General features: G+C 34.8%; 1 protein-coding gene across 2 annotated transcripts; it reads left to right on the top strand.

Moving 5' to 3' along the window:
* The first annotated feature begins 907 nt into the window (after positions 1-907).
* eif5a2 (eukaryotic translation initiation factor 5A2) lies at positions 908-5,631 on the top strand. 2 transcript variants are annotated; one of them, XM_051138697.1, is made up of 5 exons: positions 908-1,062; positions 2,104-2,292; positions 2,423-2,527; positions 2,665-2,796; positions 5,482-5,631. In XM_051138697.1, the coding sequence occupies exons 2-5, from the start codon at positions 2,125-2,127 to the stop codon at positions 5,542-5,544; spliced, it is 468 nt and encodes a 155-aa protein (XP_050994654.1). In that variant the 5' UTR covers positions 908-1,062; positions 2,104-2,124; the 3' UTR covers positions 5,545-5,631. The 2 variants fall into 2 exon arrangements, with proteins under 2 accessions (XP_050994654.1, XP_050994647.1); XM_051138690.1 differs by having other exon boundaries at positions 920-1,151.
* Positions 5,632-21,679: the final 16,048 nt, after the last annotated feature.

The raw sequence follows: 21,679 nt of genomic DNA on the forward strand, positions 1-21,679 counted from the left end.
TTTTACTATTTAAAATAACTGTTCTCTGTTTAAATATATTTGAAAATGTTATTTATTCCTGTGATTTCAAAGCTGAAGTTTTAGCCTCACTACTCCAGTCACATGATCCTTCAGAACTCATTCTAATATTCTGATTTGCTGCTCAAAAAAACATTATTATTATAATTATGTTGAACACAGCCGAGTAATTTTTTTTTTTCAGGTTTCTTTGATGAGCAGAAAGTTCAGAAGAACAGATATCTTTTATGATCTTTGGATCTTTCTATTCATCAAAGAATCCTGAAAATAATGTACTCAACTGTTTTAAATATTGATGTTTCTTGAACAGCAAATCAGCATATTAAGATGATTTCTGAAGGATCACGTGACACTGGAGTAATGATGCTGAAAATTTAGCTTTGATCACAGGAATAAATTACATTTTAAAATATATTTAAATAGAAAACAGTTATTTTAAATAGTAAAACTATTTCAGAATTCAGTCTTTGCTGTACTTTGGATCAACTAAAAGCAGGCTTGGTGAGCAGAGGGAACTTCTTTAAAAAACATTAATAATCTTACTGTTTAAAAAGTTTTGACTGGTAGTGCATTGCTTTATAAACTCCAATATTGTAAAATGTAGTAATTTCTCATGGGAGTTTCCGATGTAAACAATACACGAAGGTTGATTTTGAGCAAAAAGTTTTCACTGTGCTGTTAGGACAAGGGTACGTTTGAGATAATACAGGGCGAGGCAAAATGCCACGTGTTTTCAATGATAAGCGTCCTTATTTTATCAACTAACATATTTGCTGGCAAAACCATAGTAATAGATTAATTTTTCGTGGTATTTTACATTTTTACTATTTCGCATATTGTTTCGTGTTTTCCTAATTGTTTGACCGCTTAAACTAGAGCACAACGCAGCTGAAGCAGCTTTTCCTCGTGCATGAGAATCTCGTTGCAGTAAAGGTGCACGCGCATGCGCAGATCTCTCTGTCTTTTGTTGGAAGGGAATGACTGGCGTTTTCAATGCTCTCTGCTCCAGCATCGCAACATTTATAGGCAAATCGTCTGAATACGGTACAGTGGGTGGATACAACTCTGGAAAGAGGATTTGGCGACTGAAGACGGTGTCCTGAAGCGGTCGATTGTGTGATCAGAGCGGCTGGGTGTGGAGTTGTTTTATTTTGCATGTGTGTCAAGCTGATGCAAAGCTAGACAGAGCAGCATAACGGCCTGACAAAAGTTCATGATTCAGATGCGAACCTCTCTGTTTACTCCGTTACGAACGCTGTACCATAATTTACGTTTGTTCACGAGCAAAATTCGTGGTTTATAGAGTTTATGAGATCATAAAAGGCTTTAAATGAGTCGGTCAACTCATTAGTTCCGGTTAACTTTGTGCTGCTGTAAAGTGAGTCATTCATCCAGCCCAAGCACCCATACTGCTCCGACTGCATTAGACGCGGCAAATTTTGTGGAGATTAACCTTACACGATGTTTTTTTTGGTAGCCAGGTCGTGGTAGTTAGTAGTTAACGATTCGTAGATTTGTTCACGTTTACGACATTGGCAATGAGTTCGCATGGTTAGTCTAGTTTAGGGTACGTATGTATTAGAGCACTTCAACCAGGCCAAAAGTTGTTTTAGCTTCAAGTTTTAGCATGGTTGTTTTAGCTTTAGCTTTTATTGAATTAAGTGTATTGTGTACAATCATCAAATCAGCAAAATACCAATGCTTCACCACACTTAAAAGAACAGTTCACCTAACCTCATGTTGATTCAAACCTGCATGACTTCCTTCTGTGGAACATACAAATTTTGGTTACTGTTGATGCCTTTAAAAAAGGAGCATTTCTCAAATTATCTTTTATGTTTTAATAAAGAAAGTAATACAGGTTTGGAACAACATTTATTTTTTTTTTTTTAAACTAGTAAACTGTCCTACCAAAAAAGTCATGTTTTCATGGTATTGCTAAGGATTTTTGAACATAGCGTCATGGTAGTACCATTCAAATAACTTCGTAAATTGTATTTCATCATTGTTTTCATGCACCTGTGTTCTATGAAGAACCTTGCTATGTTAATACCATGTATCAATACTGTTTTCTTCTGTGCACAGAATACTCTACAATTATCCATCATGGCTGATCTTGATACTGATTTCACCAGTGGAGATGCTGGGGCTTCACTGACCTTCCCCATGCAGTGCAGTGCTCTGCGTAAGAACGGCTTTGTGGTGCTAAAGGGACGTCCCTGCAAGATTGTGGAGATGTCTACCTCCAAGACTGGCAAGCATGGGCATGCCAAGGTATCATGTTAATAAACTCACTACCGAAGGCTTATGATTAAAGGCCAGCTTTCATTATGCATCGCCCATTATTTAATCTGTAACGCAATCATTAAATATCCTAAATGCTGAGGCTTCGTTTTCCTTTCAGGTGCACTTGGTTGGAATTGACATATTTACTGGAAAGAAAAATGAAGATATCTGTCCCTCCACCCACAACATGGATGTTCCTAACATCAAGAGACTGGACTATCAAGTAGGTTCAGACCATAAAAATGTTTTTTTAATCAATGTTCATTGGTCATATTCACATATTATATTTGTACGTTTTATTATTATTAAAGTTATTTATTCTGTAGTATTTTGAAATAATGTGGCTTTCTTTTGGCACAGTTGGTTGGCATTACCGATGGCTACCTTTCCCTGTTGAAGGATAATGGAGATTTGCGTGAGGACCTCAAGCTGCCTGAAGGGGATCTGGGCAAAGAAATAGAGAGCAAATTTGAATCTGGGGATGAATTTCTGGTCTGTAGCCCATTACGTTGTTTCAAATTCACTTAATTTTGAATAGCATCTCCACTGTTAGTTAATTAAATTTTTTGAAATAGACTTTTCAGATGACGAGTCTTTGTTATTAATTGAATTCAGGTTAGGTCCTATACTGTTAATGTCTTTAATGCAAGAATATCATTATCGTTTATCGTCAGAGTGCATGAACAGCTCTGTTAATTATGAGTGACATGGCATGAATGCAACAATATTGCATAAAATTGTGTTGCATTTTAAGCCTGCCTTATAAAAACATGCATATAGTGCCATTTATATACATGTACTTGTGATGGGAAGTTCGGATCATTTTACCGACTCGGTCCTTTGAGTCTCGTTCAGCAAAATGAACGAATCTTTTTTCGAGTCATTTCGTTCATTTCGTTCATTTTAGCAAAATATAATTAAAATGTTACGTTTTACCTCCCTAACACATCTACTGCTTACACAAACGTTGATCACACTACAAACAAAACAAAACTACAATGCTATAAGAAACAAAAAATTAATTCATTGTTTACCTGGGTCTTTAGTCTATGATTCGCTCACCTCGCCTCTTATCTGACAAGTTTTCGGGTTTGAGTTGTTCGTCCATCACGTGACAGCCCAATTAGCGAACCAACGCAGTCTGAGCCGGAAAGAGAATTGATTAGTTCATCTCTCGAGTCCTCGGGTTTGAGTCGTTCGTTCATCACGTGACAGCCCTGTAATGTTAACCTATGCAGCCTGAGCCGGAAGGAGAATTGATTAGTTCATCTTTTGAGTCTTCGGGTTTGAGTCGTTCGTTCATCACGTGACAGCCCCATAAGGTGAACGAACGACTCTAAAACAGGTGAACTAATTCCAGTACAGAACCTAATAGGATGTTGCGCATGCGCGACTGAACGAATCACTCCCCCGAGGCGACTCGTTCGTCCCGAGTCACATTAAAGATTCGTTCAAAATGAACGAATCGTTCAAGAACGACCCATCACTAACATGTACATTTTTGATTCTTACATTGCTTATTCATTGAAATTACTGTTTGTGATTTACGTATAGCTTTACATTACATTTTAATTTGACTCAATGCATGTTAATGTGGAAGGGACAAGGAAATATTAGCATCTTTTAACTTCTTAGGGCATTCTGCTTAATACATTTCCTTTATTTCACAAATTGTCTGAGATCAAAAAAAATTTTTTTGGAGCCCTGGATAGACATACTTAATCCAAGTGTTACATAAGATTTTCTGAAAGGAAAAAATGTACGGTGAGAACCTGGTTCCAATTAATAACTGATGAATAGATTTTGAGATGTGGATGTGGGCACTGAAAAATGAGTACAAGCTTACAGTCGATTGTGGAGAGGCAGTTTGGGGATGCTTAAAGTGCTTGAAGTACTTAAATTTGACTTCTTGAAAATTAATTCAGATCAGGCCTTCAGATTGTGTATCGTGAATCATTTGATTTTGATCAGGACTTCGGAGCGGTTTGCAAATCATTTGTAGATTGGAAATTCACAAGTAATTTGGTTCAGAATGTAATTTTGCATATCGCGAATCAGTTGATTTAGATTGGAACCTTGCTGCGTATCGCAATTCATTTGATTTAGATCGGAACTTTGCGTATCGCAAATCAATTGATTTTAAAATTAGAACTTCGAGTCATTTGATTTGGATCGTAATTTTGTGTTTCGCGAATCAATTGATTTAGATCAGAACCTCAAGTCGCACAACTCGAATCGTGATTTAGACCAGAACTTTGTGTGTCACGAATCATTTGATTTAGATCGGAACTTTGCAAATTGCAAATCATTTGATTTAAATCGGAACTTCATGAGTCATTTGATTCAGATCGGAACTTTGCGTGTTTTGAATCAATTGATTTAGATCGGAAACTCACGTCGCATATCACGAATCATGTGATTTAGATTGGGACCTCGTTGCGTATTGCGAATCGTGATTTAAATCAGAACTTTGCGTATTCCGAACATTTGATTTAGATCGGAACTTTGTGTATCGCAAATCATTTGATTTAGATTGGAACTTTGAGTCATTTGATTCAGATCGGAACTTTGCGTATCGTGAATCATTTGATTTAGATCGGAGCTTCGCTTATTGCGAATCATTTGTCTTCGGAGCGCGTTCGCAAATCATTTGATTTAGATCGGAACTTCGCGAATCATTTGATTCAGATCAGAACTTTTCGTATCACAAATAATTTGATCTAGATTAGAACTTCACGTATCGTGTAAAAAAAAATTTTTTAAATCAGGTTCAATGCTCCGAGTCCTGATCTGAAATGATAGCTTGCAATTCATTATTCAGATTGGGACTTCGGAGCGGGTTTGCAGATCTTTTGCTTTAGATGAGAACGCATCTTTTTTCTGTTTTTTTTTTTTTTTTTTTTTTTTTTTTTGTTTTTTCCTTTAAACAGTAGAAAACATTAAACCATAAGTGAAAAGTCTGGAAAAGTCTAGTGTTTTCCAGAAGATTGAGTTATGGTTAAATAAAAGGTTAAATAAAACAAATACATGGATTAATCATTCATTATAAGATCTATAACATGCATTTAGAAAGATAGGAACGATTTTCATTTTATGCTGACTTTAAAAAGTACTTCTAGCATTTTACTGTGTCATTTGAAAACTTGCTCTAACTTACTATTTCTTTGACTCTTGCAGGTCTCCGTATTGGCTGCCATGGGCGAAGAGTGTCCCATTGCCATCAAGCCCATGAGCTCATAATGAACCGAAGCTGACGGGCAGGTTGAGTGAGGGCCTCTATACCACAATACTACATTTTAGTTCTAAAAAAAAAAAAAAGTCACCAAAGCCACAGCCTTCACAAACCACCCAGAATTGGTTCTGTTAAACAGTAAAGATGCTGGACCTTTTGACCTGTCTCATGAGGTGTTGTCTAAACAGGATCTCTTCATATCATAATGGGTTTCCTGCACGCTTATTCCTTATTATTTCCCCTAATCCATTCCTCTTTCATTATACAAAAGCACTTTTATCATTCATTATTAAAAATGGGAATAGTTTTTTAATGCTCTACTTATTGCAGAAACCTTTTTATTCATGCCGACGGGCCTTAAACTGTTGCGAATCAGGCAGCAGCCATAGAAGATTACCTCTATGAATGACACTGACTAGTTTGCCGGCGTTTGGCACATCTACGTTTGTGCCAAAGCCCGTGTGTCTCAGGTAGGCTAGGGTTCGTCTGAACGTCGCTCGGACAGCTTGGCACTTGTCGGGGTGACCGAAAACTAGCGATCCTAAGGCAGAAAACACACTTAACATTTGCTGACATTTAATTCAGACCAAATATGATGTAACCGATCTAAGTAACAAAACCTGTTTTTTGTTCGTTGTTTGTTTTGTAGTTTTACTCCTGACAGTTTCAGGTTTTCTTTAAAGTTTACAGCATTTGTCCCTCCATAATTAACATTTATTTTGGTAGCGACAGAGCAATAACCCAACTTTGTTTGTTACATCTTTTTAGTCGTAAGGGAAGATGATTATAATTTTGGCTGTGGACGCCCTCTGTAACAAACACTGTTTACAGTAGCTTTGTTATACAACAAATTTTTATGCTGCAAAAATTAGCTTATTTTTTTGTACTTGTGGACAGGCACAGTGTGTGCTCAAGGGCTTAATATCAACACTTTCTTTAGTATTCACATTTTATTGCATCTTGACTTGTTTACTGGTATAAAGGCTTTATTTGTTTAGTTTTTTTTTCACCTTCAGGGCACAGTTTGCATTTGGCTCATAAAAATATAGTATTTTGATAGTAGAAAGCATCTGAAATTACTTTTTTTGATGTAGAAATGAGCGTTGCTATTGTATCTCGCATTTGGCTTCCTCTAGGTGTCTTGTTTCCGAATTTTCCTCTCAATAGTTTTTGTTTACTTTAAGATGGATCAGCAAATGAAAATGCTCTTGGTTAGGCGGAAAATGTTTTTCTTAGAGGTATTTTCAGCTGTGTTGGCTGTCGTCTTGCTATGTTCCCTGTTTCAGCTAGTTTTTGTTCTTGTAAATCTAGCTCTCGTATAAAAGTAGCCGTAGATCTGAGAGCTCAAGTGGAAAGTATTGTATGACTGTACAGTATTCACGTTGGCATATCAAACTCGGCAAGAGTCTCTCAGGTTTCCAGTGTTCAGTTTTTTTGCTGTTTGTAGTATTGGTCCTAAAATCACTGTTAAGTACCTCTCTGTCTCTATCTGCAAAACATTTGTTCTCATACCTACAGGCGAAACACATACTTTTTACTGGATGCATATATTTGGTTTATTTCTTGAATTTAGCAGCTTGACTATCAGTGACAGGCAGAAAGGAACTTGGGTCATTATATTACCAGTGCAAACTGTAAGAAGGTGCTTAATCAGACAAGCAGTAGAAATGATAGTGTTCAGTGTTTTCCATATAGCTAGTTGAATGATTATTGTAAGAAACCACAGATTGGGATAAGAGGGGAGCAATTATAATAAACTCAACTGAAAAACAAACAAGCTTTTGTGTTTATTTTCAAATTGTTCACATATTTAGTTTGAAATAAGCTTGGGAAGGTATAAGCATTTTTAGTATTGTTTAATATTTTTCAAACTTGTGTTAAAAATTCAAAGGGTCAGTAAGGGTGAGTTTTTTAAAAGTAGTATCTTGTGCTCAACAAGAGCTGAATTAATTAAATTAATTAATTTGGTCAAAATACAGTCAGAATGGTTTTCTTAAAGGAGCAATAGGCTCATTTTCCAACTCCCCTAGAGTTAAACAGTTGAGTTTTTCCGTTGATCTATGCTAAGCTATGCTGAAGGTGCTACCGCCAGACCCGGAGATTGGCTGAAGGGATTCGAAAACGGTAAAACTCAACTGTTTAACTCTAGGGGAGTTGGACAATGAGCCTATTTTCAAGTGGAGTGTTCCTTTAAATATTGTGAAATATTACAACTGAAATACTGAAATAACTATTTCTATTATAATATTTATTTTAAAAGTTAATCAAATGACAACACTTAAATTCAGCAGTCATCACTCCATTGTTAAGCATCACATGGCCCTTCAGATGTCATTGTAATGTGATCCCAAGTGAAAAACAAGTTTACTTTCTTTAGTATTTTTTAAGATAATCTTAAGAACATCTAAGTGTGCTCAAATGTTTTGGGACACCGTTAATATGATCTCAAATCTGCTTTTATCATACTATCTCTGTGTTAAAAAATGTATTTAGTTACCACTTATAGTACACCTGAACCCGTCTTTCATACACTAGTGGGTTCAAGTGTACTACATGTGGTAACTGAATACATTTTTTAATAGACAGCATTGATTAAGGCATTTTTTTTTTAAATGTTAGATTTCTTATCAGTGTTAAAGAAAGTTGTGCTGTTTTGTGGAAACCAATATTTTTTCAGGATTCTTTCCTAAATTTCAAATTCCCGAAGTACTGAAAGAGGAATGTTTTGTAACATTATGAATGTCTTTTGTTTAGTTTTGACCAATTTAATGCATTCATGCTAAGTGAGTGTGTAAAAAATGCTAAAATCTTACTGACCCAATGTTTTGAACTGGAGTCCACTCATCTTGAGAAAATTATGCTTTTCTTGTTTAAAAGAAAAAGTTCAGTAACTTAAAGAAGTGTGTTTACAATAATAATAATAATAATAATAATAATAACAATTATATAATTATATAATAATAACAATTTTAATAATGATTCAATAATCATAATAACAGTAAATAAACTATATATGTACTGGTTCATTTTGGATAACATTTTTGGAACTGTTGTCAGGAGTATCAAAAAAATAAATGATAAAAGCTTATTTCTATTTGAATAATTCTATTGTTAAAATGTCATTTCTGTTAAGTCAAAAAGAAAATCTGAATTTTTTCTCGCAATTGTGAGTTTACATCTCGCAATTCTGACTTTTTTTTTTTTTTTTTTGGAGGAATTGTAAGATGTAAACTCACAATTTTGGGAAATTAAGTCAGAATTGATGATGTAAAACCAAAAGTACTGAAATAGGAATATTTTATAACATTATAAATGTCTTTAGTTTCGATCAATTTAATGCATTCATGCTGAACGAGTGTTAATTAAAAAATGTTAAAATCTTTAAGAAAAGGATGCTATTCTTGTTGGGGAAAAAAAAATCAGTAATTTTAAATGTGTATTTACAAAAAATAAATAAATAAAATAATAATGATAATAATTATAATAATAATAATAATAAGTAAAAAAAAAAAAAAAAAAAATAAATAAATAAAAAAAAAAAAATATATATATATATATATATATGTATATGTATATATATATATGTATATATGTATATATATATGTATATATGTATATATATATGTATATGTGTGTATATATATATGTATATGTATGTGTATATATATATATATATAAAAATGTCAGAATTGTGAAATTAAAAAATATATATATATATATATATATATATATATATATTTTAAACTTACTGAATAATTATCATCATTATTATTATTTTATTCATTTATTTTTTGTAAAAAATAATTTTGCAATTTTGAATTTATCATTCAGAATTGTGAGTTTATATCTCGCAATTTTGACTTTGTAGTAATGTTTAAAAAAGTCTGAAGGGGAAAAACAATATATGTGTGTGCTTTCTACGTGTAAGTACTAAAGCACTTCCTATATGTAATTAACATTCATGGTGATTTCTTGAACTTCTGCTGTTAACAGGAGATAACAGGAAAAATAGTTGGAAAAACAGGTGCTGTGACGCTACGTCTGAAGCATTGTGCACAAATCCTGCCAACAGCATAGTTAGTTTTGTGGTATTTTGTTAAAATGTCCCAGCTTTGAAGAACAACTAAAACAAAAGTGGCTTTTTAAATGTAAATCTGAAGTTGGCAAGCTTTTTAGCTTTCAATAATGTGCTTCTGATTATTATTACTTTACAGTTGACCTTCATGTCTAGCCTTGGAGATAACTAAGCAGCTTTGGTCATGTCTTTGATATGATTCCTTTTGGATTTATTTTCTGTACATTTTAACATATTTAACACAAAAAGTGTCTTGTGGCGTAATATACATGCAATTTCCCAGCGGCTCTCCTATATTTAAATGTTTAAAATATACCGTGGCCACTAGATGTCAGTAAAGCACAGTAAATCTACCACCTCAGCTCTGCCCAACCTGCTTTTGATTAAGATGTGAAAGTTATCTTACTTTTTCTTTTAGCTTTCCCCCTGTTTACATACGAGTCTGCTAACAGAAGCCCTTAGGCATTGCCAAATGGTTCCTATATAGAAAATGTTCTGCTATACATTTCAGAGACGGATTGAGAATTACTCTGTTTACATTTCGAAACTCTGAAATAAGAACATACATTCTAGAGGCCAGAAAAAGACGTAGATTCAATGCAGATGTAGATGCCTTTGTGTCCATATGGTCTTATATGTACATGTGTGTGGAAGAAAAAAAAATGTTCCACCACATCCATTAGTTTTAATGGTGCACAAATCCAGGGGTGATTCTTGTTGAATCTCGTATGTACCATTGCACATTGCTTCCAGATGGAGAAGAATCTGTCATTTATTTCTTGGTCCTTGTTTCATTGTTGAAACATGCAGAGTGACAGCTGTTCTCACCAGTGAGGAAGATCAAATTTAATATAGGAGTATATTTGTGGTTTCTTCCTTTGAAAACAAATATGTATTCTAATAGCTTTAGATGTGGCTGTTTGTATCTATTATATCAGGGACTTCAGATCTAAGGCATCTGCACTTTATTATACGTAAACTGTCTGCTGTCCCACATTTTCCCCATTTTTATCTTTAAAATAATGAAGTTGCATTAGTTCTATAAAAGTCTGTTTTTCAGTTTCCATGTTTTTGAAATGAAAAGAACGGAAGAAAAAGAAAAAAAGAGGCTTTACAGGACTAAGTCCAAATGACGTATTAACAGGGTGTCGTAAAATTATCAGAGCAGATACAAAAACTCCCTAATGTGTATTCTGGTAGAGAATAATGCTGACCTTGACCCCGCTCTCCAAGCCACCTGCCATCTGAGGTCTGTTTACTTACGACCCATGATTTAAACTCAAGTCATCCTGAAGAGTGGAGGAGGTATTTTGTTTTACAGGAAACAAGGACATCTGAGTAAGACTACGAACTGGAGCCTTTCAGCAATAAAGAAAACACCCAGTTCGCCCTGTTAAGGTATTTGCTTCTCCAAGGGTCACTGAATTATGAGTCATTGTGCTCCTGTGTAGTCGGAGCTAATGTATACCAGGCCATCGATCACCTCACCCCGATCCCAGATCAGTGCTAACCACAGCAGTCCAGTAATGCTACAGTACAGCACAGAGCACGATAGATAGATAGATAGATAGATAGATAGATAGATAGCTGGACAGACTATCGATCATATGTGACAGAATGGTGGTGATAGTTTTCTCTGTCTCTCTTTCTCTCAGGGTTGCCAGGTTTTCACGACGAACCCTGTCCAACTGCTATTCAAAACTAGCACAAAAGTAGCCCAGTCTCGTTTTGAGGGGGGGGTCCCACGGGTTAAATCGTGTTCGGGGGTTAAAATACACGTTTTTGGCAGGATTCCCCTGGTAAAAATTGCATTCCAGGGGATAAATATTACGTTATTCGGATCTCTTCAACTCGCGGACATGAAAAACAACACGTGGCAGCAGTGTTAAAGTAGCTCAATTCCGCGGGAAAAACTTGATCGCTCAAACCGAGTTTCGCCTACTACTCAGGGAACACAAAACACGGAGAAATATTCCCCTGTAGACGTTTTTCCTGAACTCGGAATTCTGACGTCTGACTCTTAACCGGAAGGATGCTTTGCATTTCTGGTCCCCAGTGTTTCTAGTCACTGATAAGCTAACGTTAAACCTGTTAAAATGTTTTTAAAAAGCACATGGCTCCATAGCGTCATCGCTTTGTAATATCGCAATGACCGTCGTTTGACAGTGCCTCACTCCTCAGTTTAATGTGTGTAGATGACACAACGCTGCCGACGTTAGCTACATTAAAAACAGAGTTCCTATGGAGGCCTGATCAGAAATCGGAAGTTAGAATTCGTAATGGCGGCGCTCATCGTTTACTCAGGAAAAAGGAAATGACGAGAACAATGACAACGTGCACACTCCCACTCTTACTGGAAGAGTAAGATGGATATGAACTACTGGTCAACTTTTTACAGAAATTTAAGTAACCAATTAATTTACTGTTTGTAGAACGTGTTTTATCCACCTTCTTCTTTAACGCGAAAGTAAGCCTATTGGTGAGACTTTTGGTTCATTAGCCGCTATAGGGAAATAACAACAACAACGTGCAGTAAACGTTAAAACTGATGGTGCTACAAACCAGTGTGTTCATGAAGAAGATAATACATTAAAATAATATGGTGAGACACACCAATTTGCAAAATCAAGTAGCTAAACTAACTGTTTCGTATAGCTAAAAATAGCTGGATGTGGATGAGACTGGAAGCCAGACCCATGAAATTTCCAAATGTCCGCTCTTACTGGAAGAATAAGGTGGGTAGGAACTACTAGTCAACTTTTTACAGGAATGTAAGTTAATACCAGCTAATTTACTGTTTGTAGTACGTGTTTTATCCACCACCTTTAACGCGAAAGTAAGTCTATGGGTGAGACTTCTGGTTCATTAGCCGTTATAGGGAAATAACAACAACAACGCGCAGTAAATGGTAAAACTGATGGTGCTACAAACCAGTGTGTTCATGAAGAAGATGATACATTAAAATAATATGGTGAGACACACCAATTTGCAAAATCAAGTAGCTAAACTAACTTTCGTACAGCTAAAAATAGCTGGATGTGGAGGAGACTGGAAGCCAGACCCATGAAATTTCCAAATGTCCGCTCTTACTGGAAGAGTAAGGTGGGTAGGAACTACTAGTCAACTTTTTACAGGAATGTAAGTTAATACAAACTAATTTACTGTTTGTAGTACGTGTTTTATCCACCTTGTTATGGAGTAATGATGCTGAATATTTAGCTTTGCCATCACAGAAATAAATTACATTTTAAAACAGAAAGCAATTCTAAATTGTAATAACATCTCACAATATTGCGGTTTTACTCTATTTTTCAAAAGAATAAATGCAGACTTCAAAAACAATTAAATAGATTGCCAACCCCAAACATGAACTGATGTGCATTTGATATAGTAACACAAGGAGAAAAGTAGAAAGGGTAGATCATATAAGTCTTTGCATTACCTGTGGCCTCATATACATTTGAAGGATCTCGTCTGTAAGCCTCTGCTTCGTTTGAAGTCGTTACTCTTGATTTGAGCGGGACCAAAGGAATCACAGTAAGTATGCTGAGGCCTCTTTATTAAAACATAACTTACTGGAGGATTAAACTAATATCCTGTACATTCTTGTGGTATGTACAAATCTAGTCATGTTACTTTCACTTGTCAGTGTCACCTCATAACTTCTCATGGTTTCTTTGGAAAGGACACTGCGGAAGCTCTGGTGCTTGTGCAATCCAATTTCTAGGCTTTTTGCCATAGTACTACTATACAGTATAATGTAAGACTTGGCACATGTCTTTATATTTCACTGTGAGGAAGAAGAGTGTTGAGACACACTGGCTTTCAGATCTAGTTGATTCTAAGTGGATTTGTGTATGAGAAAAGATTAGTACGTAAAAACAATTTAGATCTGTTTATCTATACTTGTCTGTTTGGAAGAATAAACAACATATGTGACATCATTATTTGCTTTTATCTTATGGTGTCATTTTATATTTGATTATGGTCTTTCTGTGAGTTCAGATTGTCTCACAATTACTTCATTGTGTCAAGTGTTTTCAGATGTTTTTTAATCTTATCATTCTGTTGTAGGAGTGATTTTTGTCATTTCCCCCCTGCTGATCAACTACTTTTACAGTGTTTTCACTGTTCAACCAGTGACTCACGTAAAGCATGTTACTTCTCTCATTTTTTTTTTTTTTTTTTTACCGGCAAGAGGGTTAAAAGAGCAGTGGGTGTATGGTCAACCAAGGAGTATCAAGTTTTTGAAAAAGAAAATATGTGGGGAATGAGAGGATGAGTGGATTGATCTGTTATAGATCTTAAAGTGCTTTTTAAAAGCAGAGGCCGCACGGTTTGCTTGGGGCATTGTCCTTTTATCTGGACAGTGTGTGTCCCCTGGGTTCATAACAGGCTTGACACTTTCCTCACCCCCTCATTAGGCTCCCTTTGAAGTGTACTACCAGGAAGCATGAAAGGTGAATCACCAGATGATGAACACGACAGCTAAAAACAAGTTTTTTTTTTTTTTTTTTAATATATATATATACAGAGGGGGCCAAAAGTCTGAGGTCACAAGTTTGAACAAATGTGATTTATATTTCATTTAACTGTGGAAAAACATTTTATGACATTTTAAAACAAAGCATCTTGCGATATAAAATGAAATTAATGAATATGTACATCTGGGTCAGTGATCAAATAAGTAAATTTGTCATTATGTAAACTCCTTTGAACAGACAGACATGTTTTTCTTTCATTGAATATGATATTTGGATCATCTAAAATCCTAATGGAGAACATGATCTTCAAGTTTTACGCAACTTGAGAAGTTCATGTTATCAAGGCAGAGAGAACCCAAATACTGAGACATTCTGAAATTAATGTTAATTAGGGGTTCAGGCGTGTAGCTTGTAACTATGCAACTGTTTGTCCTAACGACGTAAAAATCAGTACACATGGTCTTGGTCCAAATTGCCACAAGCATCTACAGCAGGGGTGCTCAACCCTGTTCCTGGAGAGCTACCTGCAAAGTTCAGCTCCAACCACCTAATTAGGAGCACTTAATAATTACATACAGGTGTGTTTGATCAGGGTTGGAACTAAACTCTGCAGGAAGGTAGATCTCAAGGAACAGGGTTGGGTGCCCCTGATCTACAGTATTAGGCAGGGGTCTGTTTGACTCATGGCCCTAAAGGTCTGTGACAAATTTGACAGAAATCGGCCACTGGGGCGATACCACATGATATTCGTATCATACGATAGACCTTCTCGTTCTAAAAAACTTTGCCTCTAGAACCACTGCTGTCAATCAAACCCTTAGTTAAATGATTAAGAAGATGTGAAAAAGCTACTTTTGCAAACTAGACCCAGATTTTTTGCTCAATCTGGAAGAAACACTGCACTATAATTCTCTGGACTCTCTAGGTCAATAATTATTAAAAAAAAAAAAAAAAAATTACTCTTTGGGAAACTATAACAAGGTCGTTTAGTAAAGGGGCCTGTCCAAATATACCCCAAAACCTGTGAAGTCTAAACGAAAAATCAAAACTTTACGAAACCTGGGCCCTCATTTATCAAAAGTGCGTACGCACAGATGTTTGCATAATGAGTGCATAAGAACAGTTTCAAGCAATATGTGGGATCTATTAACTTTTACTTATACGTAGGGATGTGTGTAAATATAAGCACAACTCTGAGCAGGATACTACAAAAAGAAAGTGCCGCTGCATGTTTCCTGTGTCCTTTAATTGTACATTTTTAATTAAAAAATTCATTTGAACTATTACATTACATAAAAGACACACTGGAAAAAAGGCTTATCTTACTTAGTATTTACCCCCCCCTCCCTCCCTCAGTAAATGCATCATGATTGAAGAACTTTTAGATATTTTGACTAGAAACAAGAATAAAATTCTAAGTAATATAAGCCTTTATTTATTCATTTATTTAATTATTTATTTTTAGCAGTGCAGCTAGGAAGTGACCATGAACATCATGAGTGAACATGTTTTGCTGGAGAATTTGGCAACTCGTGCTGCGCATAGAATGCATTTTTAAAGACTTATTAGAGCGCTTATCTGTTTAGTAAGTGCACAAAATGGGTTCTCAGTCAGTACCGCTTTCTTTCCATTTCCATTCGGTAAGGATGTATACTTTCACGTGACTTATAAAGGGAGGTGCTGTTACCATATATGGTTCATTGGAGGCGTTTCTGAATGCAAATGACCATGATCGTAAATGAGCATGGTGCTTAAGAACATGTGGGATTTATCAACAATGATTACTTACTGGTGTGCGTAAGAACCATGTGCGCATGTTTGATAAATACTAATTTTTTTGTACTTACACATATTCTAAACTTCATTTGTAGGACAAAATATAGAATCTTTTCTACGCACTGTTGATAAATGAGGGCCCTGGTGAGCACATGCCACAGGCGATTCTAAACATGCATCTTTCTTCAGTCATAAAAAAAAATTGTTTTTTGAGGAAAACATTTCAGCATTTTCCCCATATAATGGACTGCTATGGTGCCGTGATTTTGAACTTCCGAAAGGCAGTTTAAAAGCGGCTTCAAACGATCCCAAATGCGGTTGTAAACAATCCCAGCCAAGTAAGAAGGGTCTTATCTAGCGTAACGATTGGTTATTTTAATAAAAAGAATACAATTTATATACTTTTAATGCAAAACGCTTTCGTCTTGTCTTACTCTGCTTGGACTCAGAGTCCATATCAGTCCATTATATGGAGAAAAATGCTGAAATGTTTTCCTCAAAAAACATAATTTCTTTATTCTTTTTAAAATTTCTTCTTCTTCTGTATTCTTTTTAAAATGTCTTTTCCCGGTAATTGCTGCTTGCAGCTATATTATTTACTTATTTTTTACTTAAGTAACAATTAAGGGGAGACATTTTAAGATATTTGAATTAAGTTTTCTGTGGTAAATGTAGAAAACAATATTAACCTCTTTGTTCTTGCGGTATATTAAAATACAGTTTAAGCCTTTTTTGGTATGCTGCCCATCCAACCAAGCACATGTTTAATTCTTAATACAGTGAGAATGGTTTTTCTTTGAAATATACAGTTACACTGTATGATGGGCTTAATCAAATCAGCATTACTTTTGATTTGTATCTTCAAGATGTTCTCAGCCAGTGTAGAATCCTGTTTTTTTTCTGTCTCTCTTTCTGCTGTCTGTGCAGGTGTATAAACACCTCAGATGGTGAGAGGCTTTATTTGTCAGGATGTTCTGGAGAGAATGATTTCATGGGTTGAGAGCGGCTCAGACTGGATCTTCAGCTGTACATATAACGGTAGTATAATGTGATCCTTGTGAACTCTAGTGCGGCTCCTGTTTGAAGAAGCCTCCAGGCATTTCCTGAGGAGGCATGGTCTCGCAGAGGGCTTTCCAAATTACATGATCATATGTAACTGACCTACTCTCTGCTGTTGTTTAACTTCCTTAAAACCCTGGGCTTTTATGTCAGTTTTTCCAAAAAAAAGTAATGTTGTGCTGAATTTTTTTTTTTTTTTTTTTCCCTTTTAACTTTACATTTACAATGTAGGCTCATTTGACTGGCACATGTTAAACAATTTCAAGTGTTTGAAAGATACATGATTCATCAGTGTTGTTTATACTATTGTAGTATTTAATACTTAGATTTTAATATTTTCAGTTTTTATTTTAAGATCATATTACACTTTAGTAATTTTGTTATGTGCTTTTTGTAATTTTTATTTGTTTTTATTTAAATAATTCTGTTATGGTAAGGTTTATTAATATTATTTTTATTTTTAACTAAATTTTAGAACTTCAGCTAAAGTATTTTATTTTGTTTCAGCTTTATTTCAATTAACAAAACAGTCTTTAATAATTTCAGTTAACAATAACAACACTGTGATTCATGCACTTTCATGTGTTATTGGCCATTAGATTATTTAATTTTTTTTAAATTAACCATTAGATTTCCTTTGCTGTCATATAACGCTCATAACGCTTATAAATTAATTTTAAAAATCGCTAAGAATTTAATAACAGTTAAATGTAATCTTTAGCGAATATCAGATTCATACCATACGTTATAATTTTGTGATGGCAAACTTCACTTGTAACATTTAAAATGGCTGTTGAATATTATTATTATTATTATTATTATTATTATTATTAATTATTAATTAAGTAATTAATTATTTAAGTATTAATTATTAATACTAAAGAAGTCTTTTCTGCTCATCAAGGCTGCATTTATTTTATTAAAAATACAGAAAAACTGTAAAATTTTGAAATATTATTGCAATTTAAAATGGTTGTTTTCTATTTTAATATACATTAAAACAGAATTTATTCCTGTGATGCAAAATTGAATTTTAGCATTATTACTCCAGTCTTCAGTGTCACATGATTCTTTCGAAATCATTATAAAATGCTGATTATTATTAATTTTGGAAACAGTGTGCTGCTTTCTATATATATATATATATATATATATATATATATATATATATATATATTCTGTTTTTTTTTAACTTTAAAAAGTTTTTTTTTTAAAACTCTCTCTCTCTCTCTCTCTCTCTCTCTCTCTCTCTCTCTCTCTTTTTGTTTGAAATAAATGAATACTTTTATTCAGTAAGGACTTGATAAATGGATAAGAAGTAATAGTAAAGACTTGTATTGTTAGAAAACATTTCTATTTTGAAAAATGCTGTTCTTTTTCATCAAATAATCCTGAAAAAAATATCACAGGTTTAAAAACAAAATATTAAGCAGCACAACTGTTTTCAGCGCTGATAATAAATCAGCATATTAGAATGATTTCTGAATCATGTGATCATGTGACAATGAAGACTAGAGTAATGATGTCGAAAATTCAGCTTAGCATCACAGAAATAAATTATATTTATATATTTAAATTGCAATACTATTTCATAACGTTTCCTGTATTTTGATAAATAGAAACTATAAAATAGATAGAACTTTGATGAGAGACTTTAAAAAACTTGTTTTAATTTGTTTAGACAAAGTATAGAATTTTAATACTGACCTTTTTTCAGTTGTCAGTCATAATAACATGATGATTACCTGAATTATTGTCAGCCATTATTTTTATATCAGTATATCCATAAATATGGTCTTTTCTTTTTTGTGACTGTAAGCAGTATTTCATAAGCACTGGTATGCTTTCATAAGATGCCCTTCGTGCACATATGGCTCTGTGTTCTCCAGCAAATCAATAATCATGGCTTCAGGAGGGAAAGAGAGACAGAGATAGAAAGGGGTGATGGAAGCTTGTCTGTATTGAAAACAGATGAGACAGAATTTCTCTAATAGCTTAAAGAAGGCTTTGAGTGCTGGTTCAGGCAGCAACCCCCTCATTCTCCAATACACGATCTGACTCATTTTTAGTTTTGCCCAACAGGTGTTTATTTTCTTCTGCCATGATATTACAGCTATGTATCATAAACTGAAACCTTTTCTGTTCATTTATGATACACCTAAAACCATTTTAGACAAACTGTGCTAAGGTAATTGGTATCTTTGTCTGTTCAAATGCTTCTGGAGAGCAATAATAAGCCATGATTTCCACAATTTCAGGTTATTTTATTTATAGAGCCCTGTGGTTTCAGTTATTTTGTGTCTGATAAACAGACTGAAAACCATCAGCTGCTGAGAAGCGCTTTCTCAAATATCACAGATTGATTTTGGTGTAAGAGGTCTCATCTTTTACTAATCCTGGATTTAAAAACACATTTCTACTGTTGCTGCTGTTTGGAATGATCTCTACAGAGTTGTGGTTTACTCACATGAAGTGGCTTGTACAAGACTTGAGTCAAAGTGAAAACACTACAGCACTTGCAGCACAACTCCTACGTTTGGAAGCCGCTTTGACGTGGGGAGGACAGATTTGTGCGTAAAAAGAGATAAAAACCTGTAGTTCAGCAAGGCCACTTTCATCAAACGCTCATGTGAAGACTATCTCTGAGACTTTATATTGGCTAGGTCAAGTAGTTCTCCATGATATGTTTGTCTTTCATATGATTTTCATGTTTGCAGAATGATGGAGTGTGTGTAGAAAGTGCTGACGGTGTTCCTCATCTCTGGTGAACAGCTTGGAGTAATAAAAAAAATAAAAATATAAAATAAATAGAAAACCCGTGAGAGTGATTAGACGTGGAATATTTCAGCGTTTTCTCAAGTAAAACCTCTAATCTCTTTGAAGAGTGTCCAAGTTTAGACAATATCAGTAATTCTTGCATTTGGCAGTGCTGTGAAATGCAGGTGAGGAATAGCCTGTTGCTTGCTAAGGGCATCTTACGTAAGACTTCTTAAGTGTGGTATGTAAGAATATTTTTCTACTTAAACTAGTTAGGACTGCCTCGCGGACTCTGTTTGGTCTCAAACTGAATGAAATGTTCCTCATGAAGGCAAAATCAACCGCACATGTTAAGCTCTGTGCTTGTTTGAAGAGCAGACTTGTACAGAGTTAAGAAAATAACAGCTCCGGAATACAGTACACCCAGGTTGAAGGCCACCGCTCTTGTGGGAGTGGTTGATATTTTTGCTTAGCCTTGACAGAACGTCATCACTTTATCTGCGGAAGGTAGTCGTCCGGGAGGCACCGTGTTAACGGATCATCAGATATGTCGTTTATGTTTACAGAAACAGAATGTTCTGTGGTTTTCATATAACAGTTAAGATTCACAGTGAGACTTTCCCCTTGTATAAAATCGTGCGATCACAGATGGCGCTGTTGCAAAGTAAATAAAAAGTCTGTGATCATTTATTCACCCTCCACTTGTTTCAAACCTGTATGAGTTTCTTTCTTCTGTTGAACACAAAAAAGGATATTTTGAAGAATGCTGGTAAAACAATTGATGGTGGCCTTTGACTTCCATACTGTTTTTTTTTTTACATCGTAATTCTTAATCAAAATATTATTAACTTGATCTTTTAAAGATGCATGCTAGACTTCTCCAGTCATTTCTTCCACTTAAACCATTTTTCAGTGAACTGCAAAAACTCACATTTTAAAAAAAGTTTCTGCCACTGAATAGTACATAAAAAAGGGGATTGCGACTTTATAACCTCACATTTCTGACATTTTTTTTCTCACAATTGCGAGTTCACATCTTGCAATTCTTACTTTTTTCTCACAATTGGAAAAGGAAAGGAAAGGAAATGAAAGGATGTGGCGTGTGGCCAAGTATGGTGACCCATACTCAGAATTTGTGCTCTGCATTTAACCCATGCACACACACAGTAGTGAGTAGTGAACAAGAACGCGCACACACACACACCGTGAACACACACCCGGAGCAGTGGGCAGCCATATTGCTATCGTTGCAGCGCCCGGGGAGCAGTTGGGGGTTTGGTGCCTTGCTCAAGGGACTCACCTCAGTCATGGTATTGAGGGTGGAGAGAGCGCTGGTTATTCACTCCCCCCACCTTCAATCCCTGCCGGACCTGGGACTCGAACCCGCAACCTGAATTTTTTGCAGAATTGCATGATATAAACTTACAATTCCGACTTTTTTTTCCAGAAAAAAAAAAGACTGATATTTTCTGAGAATTGCGAGTTTATATCTCACAATTCTGACTTAATAACTCACAACTGAGTATTTTAAATTCAGAATTGTGAGATATATACTCGAAATTGTAAGAGAAATAAAGTCAGAACTGGCAATTTTCCTCAGAATTGCGAGTTTATATCTCGCAATTGTGACTTTTTTTCTCTGAATTGAATGTTTGTACTGTATCTCGCAATTGACTTTTTTTTTCTCAGAATTGTGAGAAATAAACTCACAAAACTGTGAGTTATTCAGATGTTTTTTTCTCAGAATAAAAACTAAACTAAACTAAAGAATAAAGAAACATAAAACATGAAACAAAGAATTATGAATTTATATCTCACAATTCTGACTTTATAACTTGCAATTTTGAGTTTATATCTCATTTCTAAAAAAAAAAAATTGCGAGTTTGTCATGCTATTCTGAGAAAAAAAGTCACAATTGCAAGATAAAAAGTCACAACTACCTTTTTTATTTTTTATTCATTGGTGGAAATGGGCTTCAGATCTGCCTTCAT

Source organism: Labeo rohita, chromosome 2 (assembly GCF_022985175.1).
Source record: "Labeo rohita strain BAU-BD-2019 chromosome 2, IGBB_LRoh.1.0, whole genome shotgun sequence".
NCBI lineage: Eukaryota > Metazoa > Chordata > Actinopteri > Cypriniformes > Cyprinidae > Labeo > Labeo rohita.